Source organism: Nicotiana tabacum, chromosome 21 (genome assembly GCF_000715075.1).
Source record: "Nicotiana tabacum cultivar K326 chromosome 21, ASM71507v2, whole genome shotgun sequence".
In the NCBI taxonomy this organism is placed as follows: Eukaryota; Viridiplantae; Streptophyta; class Magnoliopsida; order Solanales; family Solanaceae; genus Nicotiana; species Nicotiana tabacum.
Genome location: NC_134100.1, coordinates 82,924,305 through 82,936,594, shown reverse-complemented (window position 1 = coordinate 82,936,594; position 12,290 = coordinate 82,924,305). Strand labels below are relative to the sequence as shown.

The window sequence follows — 12,290 nt, the reverse complement described above, 5'->3', positions numbered from 1 at the left end:
AAAGAAGCTATTGAAGAGAAAGAAATCAATAGAGAAGATGAAAAGACTGTTAAATGGGCATATCATTGGATATGATCCTGGCGAAAATACCAAGACAGTAAATGAGCAGTACAGGCCTTCAAAATACCAAGATGTCTTCGTTTTTATAACCCTAAGATAAGTTTGTAACACATATATTGGAATACAGATCGTCCAAGACTGCAGCAGATAGCTAAAAATTATGAGATGCTTCAAATAACAAAGAGGCAAAGACACTTCTCATAGTTAAAGCGCTCATAATCCAACAAAGTCAGGTCACTTCTCAAAGTTTAAAGAGCTCGAAGTTGCAAAGACTGAAGTGCTTCTACTAAATTTAGAACACCATGGTCCAGGTGCAGGTGCACAATATTATCAGATCAGATTACACATTAAAGTAAAAGGTAACTAGAATCCAAGGGTTATCAAATAACTTCTAGGGTCCAAGGTCCATCCCTCTTTCCCTTCGGCGACATTCCCCTCTCCATCAAGCAAACCCCTGTTAATTAGTCCGGAGGCAAAAATACAAAGTTAAGTTAGCTATCAAGTACAAGTGCATTTTCCACAGATAACAAATGCCTATGATTACCATTTCCAGCTTCCATAATTTATCACAAAATCATTCCTTATAAGCCCATATGATCCTTTTTTTTTTCCTTTTTCTGCAGGGAGGGAGGGAGGGAGGGGGAGGTTTCTCCCATTCCCTTCGTCAGCTCTTTGAAAACAAAAAAATATGTAATTCATTTCAAAAGGATTTATTTCACCCACGCTAGCACACACAGAAACACACAATTAAAAAAAGGCAAATTCTAAATGTCAATAGGTGTTTACCTCTCCTTTGGCAGGCAACTAAAGACCTTTTTGGTACCCACAGCAATCAGTCTGCCAGCATGTATTTGAAAAGTTTCGATAGAAGAACCAAGAGTGAGATTTAAGACTTTAACAGTCAAAAAATATTCTTCGAATCCCGTCAACCGATAGTTCACCTTCTCAATACTCAAGAGCTTGTACTTAAAAACCTGCAAGCAGAGCCACTATCAGTTGAAAAAGAAAACATGCCAGGAAGAAAATAAAGGATAGTGGAGGTGGAGACTAATCCCACAAAGCAAAGGTGCATAGGGGACAAATACATACATTGCACTCTTTCTCATTGTATTGCTGGATAGCAAGGTTAGTCAGTTCCATCATTATCTCACCATACTTGGTATGGGACTTGTCTAATGGCACCACATCAGCCAGCATAGAACAACCAGGATAGACATCAAGGTCAAAACCCTGTCAAACAAGCCAACAGTGATGAAGCCCATCCAAACTGGAAGAAACAAGAGAGATCATAATCGAATTGGACAAACCTAACAAAATAGCATGAAGTAGATTCAGCCACTCAAAATTAAAAAACTTTTTGTCTTTCTATAAGGGAACAGACAAGTCAATTAGTTTAAAAGCGAACATGGGGCCAGCCAACACCGCGAAGGAAATCAGTTGAAGGTTTAATGCCAAAGGAACCAAAAGAATCAACAATCCCTAACAGAAGTAGTAGTAATAATAGATCTACAACTAGTAGGAATAGATATATCACAGAAATCACAATAATAACAACATGATTTGCATTTCTGTGAGGTGGGGACATGATTTGCATGGCGCTAGGGCTTGGTACCAGTATGAGCGGAGAAGGCTCAGAGGTCACATGATTAACATGTTATCCCCCATACATAATTAAATAAATACATTCTTTTGAGAAGAAAATATATGTACATTCTAACATTTCAAATACCCTAAGTAACAGCTAAATTCATATTCGTGTACAGTGGAAACATATAAACATAAAACAACTCCTATTTAGTACTTGATACTGCAACTTAGGAACTGAATTGGCTTAAAATTAGTGAAACAGATTACAAATGGTCTAAGCTTCGATATAAAATTTGAACTAACAACATGCAATTATTTTTTGCCCAAAGGATTAAAAATAACAGGCTTTAGAATCAGACAAACATGACGATTATCAATGTTATTTGGAAGGTCTAATACACAAATTAGCAATATGAATGAGAAAAGAAAAATTTAAGAAGCTTTTGTTTCCTTTTTATCTGCCTAACCCTAGCGGACAGTGTTACTCAGTAGTAGAAGTAATAGGTACCTGGTGTGCTACACAACAAATATATAAATAAAGAAGCACACGACATGCAAATGTATATGGAACTACAGTGTTTTGGGTAGCGTGCGGCGACAAATAGCTACGAGGGTCCGCTTCACTGAGGCGAGAGGCGCGCAGCGAAGCGCTCGCCTTTTTGATGTGAAGCGACAATTTATACAAAAACATAAAATATTATATACATATAACTAAAAACTCAATAACAATAATATATTAATAAGAAGAAGAAAAACAGAGCAAAAAAAAAGGCTACTGCCTCTGGAAAACAGCAAAGAAAGAAGAAGAAAAATGAAGAAACTAACAGCAAAGAAAGAAGAAGAAAAACAGAGCCAAAAAAAGGCCACTGCCTCTGGAAATCAGCAAAGAAAGAAGAAGAAAAATGAAGAAAGAAAGAAGAAAGAGCTGATCATTGAATGATTGAAGAAAGAAGAAAGAAGAAGAAAAAGAAAAAAGAAGAAGAAGTCGCTGCTGAAATAGAGGAAGAAGAAAGTAGAAGAAAAAAGGAGAAGAAGAAGAAAAGAAAAGAAAGTAACATACCTGGTGATGATGGCTGATGATGGAAGAAGAAGAAGATCGAAAGTCGCTAAAGGAGAAGAAGAAGGTCGCTGCTCGTCGCTGAAGGAGAAAAGTGAAACCCAAGCCCTAATTTTGTGTTTTAATATTAATGCTGCCTTTTCTTCCGTTTTATTCAAAAAGCGACGCCTCGCAGCGCCTCTCGCTACACATGCAGAGGCGCTCGCCTTTTCTTCCTCGCAACGCAACAGACCAAAATAGCGATGCTGTCTCGCCTCAGCGCTGTAGCGCTTTACAACACTGTATGGAAGTTAAGGCGAGAGAACTTAAAATGAAAGGAAGCAAACAAACATTGGTTGGTTGAGTTTGCCGGTGGTAAAGTGACCAAATAAGGAAAAATTGAGGGTGATGCTCAGGTGAAGCGCCAACGGGCAAAATCCAACCACACGAAACTAAAGTACCTTTTCTGGTATTTTTATAGGGAAACAGAACGGTCAATTAGTTTTAAAGAGGAGAGGGGGTCAAGGAAATCAGCTGAAGGTCTAATGGTATGCCAGAGGAACCAAAAGAGTCATGAATTCCTAACAAGATTTAGGTCCAAAGGAAGCAAAGCAGTAGAGTAATAAATAAGACATGAAAATCACAAAAACTCTATCCAATTCGAATAACCAAAGAAAAAAACTAAATCATATTCATGGACAATGGGGAAACTTGTGTTATCAGGGCAAAAACATCTCCATTGGCTTACAATTAGTGAGACATATACAGTCACATCTCTCTATAACAGCATCCCATATAACAGCATCCCATATAACAATCATCACTATAAAAGCCATATTTTTCTCGAAACCGATTTTTATATTATGTTATAACATATGACCTCTATAAATAACACTTCACTATAGCAGCCAAACAATATCGGAACAAACGAGGCTATTATAGAGAAAGTTTGACTGTACTACGGTGGTTTAGTTTTGATAAAGAAAAAATTGGCCTAAACAACATGTAAGTAATTGTTTGCCCAAATCAGACCAGGTACTTCGGTTGAATTAGTCGAGATGCATAATACACTAAATATTATATAAATAAAGCACATGATATATATCTATAAGGAAGGAAACAATACATACATTGGTTTGTGCAGCTTGGTGGTGATAATGACGCCAAATATGGTAAAAATCAGGGCGATGCTCAGGCAAAGCGTGATCAGGCAAAAGCTCGTCGTCGCTATCGTTGGCATACTTTTCATAAGAGTAATTGGCTGGTGGTTTAAACCCCCTGAGGTATCCCCCTCCTTCTGCAACTTTTTGCTCAATCTCCGCCGCTGTCAGTGTCGACGTTCCTCCTCCTGCCATTCTTCGCCTCATCTCCTCGGTTAACACCTTCACGCATCCCTTCTCGCATCTTCCTTTTTCCCTCTTCTCGGCGGCAACTTGTGGTTGTTGCCTCTTCTCCGCGGAAGTCCCTGTCGATACAGATCCGATTCCCAACATTTCTCAATTGATCTACACAACCCTTGTCCTGCAAAACTAGAATTTATAAGCAAAGTTTTTTCGTACTTCCATATTTATCCTTAATCTTTTTATGTTATTCCGCTCCTGTTTTTGTCATGGGTTTCCCCTATATGGGCTTTTACGTTTTAACACTTTTAGCCCCCACAACCAAATATAGTTATATCTCATAGTAATACATAAATTATACACATATTTTTTCCTTTTCTGTTTTCGATAACGTTGAAATTTTATATTTCTAGAAGATTGGTTCTTTTCCTTCCAAAATCCTTTTGTTAAACCGTAAAGTTAAAGAAGATCTCTAGATCTTGTAATACTCTGTAAACTCATATTAGGTGTAAATGACTGTAACGACACGGCCGGTCGTTTTGAGAATTTGAGCCTCGATCCCCTAATATCTGCTTTTCCCATATTTGTTTATGCTTTTGGGATTTGTCGGAGTGTTTGGTTATGGAATTCGGGGAGTTTTGGGATACTTAGTCCCTAGTTGTGAGTTTAAGCCTTAGAGTTTGGACCGTAGTCAGAACTATGTGAAGACGGATCCGGAATGGAATTTCGTCAACTCCATTAGCTCCGTTGAGTGATTTTGGGAATAGGAGCGCGTCCAGAATGTGTTTTGGAGGTCTGTAGTAGATTTAGGCTTGAATTGGCAAAAGTTAGTTTTTTAGCGATTTCGGCCGATAGTGGAAATTTTGATATCGAGCTCGGAATAGAATTCCGAAAGTGGCTGTAGGTTCGTAATGTCATTTGTGACCTGTGTGTAAAATTTGAGGTCATTCAGACTAGATTTGATGTGGTTCGGCGTCGTTTGTAGAATTTGGAAAATTTTAAATTCTTAGGCTTGAATATGTGCTTAATTCATGCTTTTGGTGTTGTTCAACCTGGTTTGAAGGCTCGACTAAGTTCGTATGGTATTTTAGGATTGGTTGGTATGTTTGGTTGAGGTCCTGGGGGCCTTGGGTGTGTTTCGGATGCTTAACGAAATGAACTTGGACTTAGAGGAATTTTGGAGTTGCTAGTTCTGGTGTTTTCGCACCTGCGGTGGGGAGTCCGCAGGTGCGCCCTCGCAGAAGCGAGGATGGGATCGCAGGTGCGCTTTTAGGCCAGGGAGTCAGTGGTCGCAGATGCGACGAGTGAGCCGCAGGAGCGGAGCCGCACTGCGGAAGGGCAGTCGCAGATACGGAGTTGTGAAGGACCCAAGGTTCCGCAGAAGCAGACGATTGAGCACAGAAGCGCATCCGCAGCTGCGGACTAATGTGTGCAGGTGCGGACCCAGCCCAAGTAAGTGGCCTTCGCACCTGCGATGGATTGTCCGCAGGTGCAGTCCTAGGTCCGCAGGTGCGGAAATCGCTAGGCAGAAAAGAGGATTTCGAGGGTTTGAAAATTCATAATACCAAATTCGATTTAGAGCTCGGTGGGAGACGATTTCTCGAGCGATTTTGAAGGAGAACTATTGGGTAACTAATTCTAACTCTATTTTGATCATAATACATTTATCTATTGTTGTTTTCCTCGTCTAATTAAGGAAATTGAGGGTAGATGTTTGGAAATGGGGGGAAAGTGTTCCCCAATTAAAATCTGAGATTTGAATGGGAATTTGACGTCAGATTTAGATGATTTTTGTTCGAGTGAACTCGTGAGTGAATGGGTGTTCATAATTTATAATTTTTATCCGATTCCGAGACATGGGCCCGGGGAGACTTTTTGGGCGTTTTTCCTAAATTCACGCTTTAGCTTCGAATTAATTAGCTAAATTAGTTACTTGTAATTATATTTATATTATGCAATTTATTTGAATAGATTCGGGCTATTTGGAGTCGGATACTCGTGGCAAGAACGTGTTATCGAGGTGATTTGAGCGGTTCGAGGTAAGTGGCTTGCCTAACCTTATGTTGGGGACTTTCCTTTAAGATGTTTGATATTAATTGATGTGTGGGCGTCGTGTACGTGAGGTGACGAGTACGTACACGGGCTATTATTGTAAAAATCCCGTTTTTACCTTCTAAATCATAAAGTGTTTTCCTTATTAAATTACACTAATACGTTTATTTGTTAAACTTAGGTTAGAGAAGCATGCTTACATGTTCCAACTGCCTATTTGACATTTTGTGTGCCATGCTTAGTTAAGTCCCTACTTTCCTTATATGTGTTCAGTATAAACTGTATAACTCGATGACATACCTGCCATTTTATCTTGCATTTCATATTTAAATTGGGACTACAGACGTATTCCGGGAGATTCCCCTGTACTGAATATTTACTTTGGGACTACAGACGTATTCTGGGAGATCCCCCAGCACTGCATATTTACTTTGGGACTACAGACGTATTCCGGGAGATCCCCTAGCACTGCATATTTACTTTGAGACTATGGACGTATTCCGGGAGATCCCCTTCATTTGGAACTACGGGACGGTATACCGGGAGATTCCCCACTATGTTTACCTTGTTCTGAGTCGAGGACTCCGGACGTATTCCGGGAGATCCCCTAGCACTGCATATTTACTTTGGGACTATGGACGTATTCCGGGAGATCCCCATGTACTGCATATTCATTTGGAACTACGGGACGGTATACCGGGAGATTCCCCACTGTGTTTACCTTGTTCTGAGTCGAGGACTCCCTTAACTGTTAAATTTTCGAGAGTTTCTTTAACTGTGTTACCGTGAATTTTACTTATACCTTTTACTGTTTAATTTATTATATTTACTCCGGTAGGGCCTTGACCTGACCTCGTCACTACTCAATCGAGGTTAGGCTTGACACTTACTAGGTACCATTGTGGTATACTCATGCCCTTTCCTGTACATGTTTTCGTGTGCAGATCCAAGTACGAGCTATCAGCTTTGGGGTTAGTGCGTGCTGCTGATTCTAGGAGACTTCAAGATACTTCTGCTTGTGTCCGCAAATATTCGGAGTCCCCTTCTACTCCCTCGCCTAGAGACCTTTTTTATTGTCTTCGGACTTTTGTATAGAGCTACATAGATTATAACAGCTTGTGACTTAGTGATATTCCGGGTCTTGGAAAATTATTTTGTATATGTCGAGTGGTACTATTCTTGGCTATTCACAATATGCTGGTTATCTTTAAAATGTTTTTTTCTTTATATTTTTCGTAATATTAGGCTTACCTAGTCGTAAAGACTAGGTGCCATCACGACAACTTATGGAGGGTTAGTTTGGGTCGTGACAAGTTGGTATCAGAGCACTAGGTTCATAGGAGTAGCGAGTCACAAGCTGGTTTAATAGAGTCTCGCGGATCGGTGCAGAGGCATCCGTACTTATCTTCGGGAGGCTATGTAACTGTTAAGAACAATCATATTCCTTTGATTTCCTTGTCGTGCGAGTTATTGACACCAAAAAATTCTAAGATTCTATTCTATTCTATTCTTTCTCACAGATGGTGAGGACCCGCAATGGGAGGACCGACGATCAGGCACTCGAGCTCCCTGCCAGAGCCGCCAGAGGCCGGGTCGGGGTTGAGGACGACCACGCGGTGCAGCCTGAGCACCTGCGAGAGCTGCATCAGAGGAGCCCCCAGCAGCTTCAGCTGGAGGGCCAGCACCGGAGATCCATATTGCTACTCCAGCCCTCCAGGAGACTTTAGCTCAGTTCTTGAGCATGTTCAGTACTCTGGCTCAGGGACTATTTCCGATAGTTCCCGCTACATCTCAGGCCGGGGGAGGGACACAGACTCCCGCAGCCCGCAGCCCGCACCCCTGAGCAGAGGGTCCAGGTTGATATGGCCCCAGAGTATATTCCTATGCCCCCAGTGGCTCCGGTTTAGCATGAGATCGGGGTAGCTGCTTCTGAGGCAGAGCAGCTCAGACTTGAGAGGTACAAGAAGTACCACCCACCTACTTTCAGCGGACTAGCTTCAGATGATGCTCTGGGTTTTCTTGAGGAGTGTCATTGTATTCTCCGCACTATGGTCATTGTGGAGACGAGTGGGGTTTCTTTCACCACTTTCCAGTTGAGGGGAGCAGCATATCAGTGTTGGCGTGCCTATGAGCTGAGTAGTCCGGACGAGGCAGCCTCACTCACTTGTACTCAGTTTTCAGAGATGTTCTTGCGTAAGTATGTTCCTCAGAGCCTCAGGAATGCTTGGCGCATAGAGTTTGAGCAGTTGCGTCAGGGTGCTATGACTGTGTCATAGTATGCAGTCTGTTTCAGTGAGTTAGCTCGCCATGCACCAGCTCTAGTTGCTACAGTCAGAAAGAGGGTTCGTCGCTTCATTGAAGGACTCCACCCCAGTATTCAGACCAGTATGGCCAGGGAGTTGGAGATGGATATCACTTATCAGCAGGCAGTGAGAATTGCCAGGAGGGTGGAGGGCATGTTTGCCCGGGACAGAGAGGAGAGAGAGGCCAAGAGGTCTCGAGAGACTGGTCATTATTCAGGAGCTCGTGCACCAGCAGCACGCTATGGTAGGGGTTTTGTGAGTCGCCATGTTCATTCAGCTCTTCCAACAGCCAGTGGTGTTCCAGCTCCTCCTAGACCTCAGGAGCCCTATTATGCACTGCTAGTATCCAGTATGTCTCCTACTCGAGGCGCTATTACCGGCCAGTCCAGCAGGCCAGGTCTGAGTCAGTCTCAGCCATCACGTCCTCTGAAAGGTTGATTTGAGTGTGGTGACACTCGTCACCTGGTTAGAGATTTCCCCAGAGCCAGGAGGGGTGCACCTCCGCAGACTTATCAGCCTCCACGTGCTCCACCGGGTCCTCCGGCCATTCTTCCAGCACCAGCTGCCACCCCACCGGCCATTGTTTATCTTATAGGTAATGAAGAATGATATTGATTATTACAATTTGAAATTTTAGAATTATCTAGAAAACTTTAATCTTTTCAACTCAAGTTACTTGTGCTTGTAAGTAGAGTATAACTGATTATTTTGATAAGTTTTTGTTGGGGATGAAGCACATCTCTATATATTTTTCACATATTTAAAGTGTTTTTTAAATTTTATGCAATTTTACCTATTTATAAATATATATTGTATTTATATTATTTTATGAAATATTTAAAAGTAAATACTTATGGGGCTTATGTCCCGTGCCTCGGGGCTTACGCCTTGGTGAGGCATATGTAGAATTCCTCGCCTTACGCCCACGCCTTATAAAATACTGGTTTATACTATATTTTAAAAATAAAATGTGTTACCAAATGTTTGAAATTGCATGTGGGATAAGTCCTTTACTTTATATGGTACTGAATAGTTTACTTGAGATGTTTATAGTTATTTAAAAGGTTCTCATTGTTACTAGACATGTTTTTTTTGTTTCTTGAGATATGATTACCGTTACCGAAATTAGATTACATGATTTAATAAGAATTGAAATACCCTGTACTATTTTGAAAATGCTTCCATGTGAATATTTACTGTTTGTAAAGAAAAGTATAAATGGGAGGATTGAAGGATCCCTTAGCTAACGGCGGGTTCGTTAGACCTGATGCACCTTATATTTACCAGATTATCGAGTACAGTTATAGCCCTCACTAGTGGGAAGGTAGAACTAGAGTTATATTTGACTCCTTTTACAAAGGGGTCCACACATTGATACAGATTACATGATCCTTTCTTGGAAACCTCCCAAATATAAAGATTTGCTATGAGACAGTGTTTACCAAGTTTATTGCTGATTTATTAAATTGATTTTTGTTGCAAGAAGCACATGAATAAACTGATTATATTTACCGTTTTTGAGAGGTCATTTTTGTTTTATAATAGTTCTGATTATTATTATTATACGAGCATGTTTTCCGGCTTGTCCCCAAATAAAAATGATTGTGGTTATGTATTAACTCACTGAGCTAGTGACTCACTCCCCACTATTGTTTTTCCCAGAGAGAGCAGTTGACGCAGAGGAGGATCTTGTTAATTAAAGTGCACATGTTGATAGTTCTTGGTGAGCCCCGTATTTATTCATGTGGGCAAGAAGTTTAATTAAGTGTTATGATCTTTTCTTTGAACTTTTAGAGTCGTTCCATAGCCATTCTTTTAGTATCATAAGTATTGCTTCGTTATTATAGATTTATATTGAGTATTTCGCTTTGTTATCATATTTGGAGATAAATTAGTATTTATGGTTGTTAGTGGCTGGATTACTAACGGTTGAGATTTATTTTGGTTAATTGATAGAGATATTATTGTTGGGATTGGTATTAGGATGTTTGGTTGTTGATTTAGAGACAGAAAAATTTTCTGATAGTCCAAAAAAGGGAAAACTTTGTCCGATTTTCAGTAAAATACTGATAAGGCTTACTTGGTGCACTAGCTCCTAAGTGCTGGCCGTGATACTAAATTGGGTTATTTTAAAAGCCTTACCTCATCCCCTCCATAAAACACGAAAATTTGCTCTTGAAAGGAAAGCTCTCAAGAACCCAACTTCCTCTAAGGTCCCTCCACCATCCAATGTAAGTTATAATGGTGGTTCTAAGTTAATTTTAATTCTCCAACACCTTATTTACATGGATAAACCCTTCAAATCGTTGGATATTCGATTGAGACATCATTGTTGAGAAAGGAATCCATAGAACTCCAATTCAAGAGGATTGAACTTCAACAAGGTAATATTGTCACCCTCTAATTGATTATAGTATTGAATTAATGATTCTATACTTTAAGTTCATGAGATATGAGTTGATGTATTTGATAGAAAAGCATGAACGATTATAGATTTGGGTTGTTGATTGTTGACTATTGACTAAGGGTATTGTTTATCTTATGGGTGATAAAGAATGATATTGATTATAACAATTTGAGATTTTAGATTTAATTAGGAGCAAGAGAAAGGGTTGTGGGATGTAGAAACACTATTAATAAAGGCTATGAACTTTATGCCCACCAAGTGTTTGATGAAATACCTAAGTGACTAAAATATGAGCATTAGTGCTAATATTGGTTCCTCTTAACATATATTGCCATAGATTATCGTTGAAAGAGGCGATGACCATTGTGATACGCTTGAAAAGGTCAGAGTCAAGGTATGTAAGGCTAACTCTCTACGTTTGGGAATGTTTATGATTCTCCCTACGTCTCATTCTTATGGCTATTACGAATTCCCTCGGAAAGTAATTATGCCTCAGTTCCATGAATAGTTGTAGAACTTCAATTTTCTAGATGACATGGTTTAATAATTCGTTCAATATCCCATGAGTCTCAGTTATGACAGATCATTTTATTATGAATACATGTCTCAGTCTAGTCCTATTCAACATTCTAGTATTATGTAATGCATTCAGCATTTCAGTATCATGTATTGCAGTATGATTCTCAGTTCCTGATTTTAATTCCTCAATGTTAAACACTCGTATTTGGGCCTGAGACTGTAGTTTATGCTTTATGCATCTTTGGGCCTGAGGCCGCAGTTTATGCTTTATGCATCTTTGGGCCTGAGTCTACAATTTGTAAATCTTCACCCTCTAATTGATTACAATATTGAATTAATGATTCTAGACTTTAAGTTCATGAGATATGAGTTGATGGGTTTGATAGAAAAGCATGAATGATTATAGGTTTGGGTTGTTGATTATTGACTAAGGGTATTGTTTATCTTATGGGTGATGAAGAATGATACTGATTATTACAATTTGAGATTTTAGAATTAATTAGGAGCAATAGAAGGGGTTGTGGGATGTAAAAACACTATTAATAAAGGCTATGAGCTTTATGCCCACCAAGTGCTTGATGAAATGCCTAAGTGATTAAAATATGAGCATTAGTGCTAATATTGGTTCCTCTTGACATATATTGCCATAGCTTATCATTGAAAGAGACGACGACCATTGTGAAACACTTGAATATGTCAGAGTCAAGGTATGTGAGGCTAACTCTCTACGTTTGGGAATGTTTATGATTGTGATGCCCCAAAAGGTCATCTTATATTTTAGAACTTGAATCTGCACTCTTAAGCCTTAAATATCGCATTTTTACTCTCCTCAATTTGCGTGCGCAGTCCGGGCAATTTTCGGAAAGCTTTTATGTTGAAAATTAATGAAAATAAGATTTTTTGCCTTAAAAGATGATTTTAGTTGACTTCGGTCAATATTTTTGGTAAAGAGACCCAGATCCATGATTTGACGGGCCCAGTAGGTC

General features: G+C 39.8%; 1 protein-coding gene across 2 annotated transcripts; it reads right to left on the bottom strand.

Moving 5' to 3' along the window:
- Positions 1 to 235: 235 nt before the first annotated feature.
- On the bottom strand, positions 236 to 4,211 carry LOC107790204 (uncharacterized). 2 transcript variants are annotated; one of them, XM_075241643.1, is made up of 5 exons: positions 3,814 to 4,211; positions 1,150 to 1,290; positions 847 to 1,034; positions 605 to 677; positions 324 to 514 (listed from the first exon to the last, which is right to left on the bottom strand). In XM_075241643.1, exons 1-4 carry the CDS (start codon positions 4,174 to 4,176, stop codon positions 635 to 637), a joined length of 735 nt encoding a protein of 244 aa, XP_075097744.1. In that variant the 5' UTR covers positions 4,177 to 4,211; the 3' UTR covers positions 324 to 514; positions 605 to 634. The 2 variants fall into 2 exon arrangements, with proteins under 2 accessions (XP_075097743.1, XP_075097744.1); XM_075241642.1 differs by lacking the exon at positions 605 to 677 and having other exon boundaries at positions 236 to 514.
- Positions 4,212 to 12,290: the final 8,079 nt, after the last annotated feature.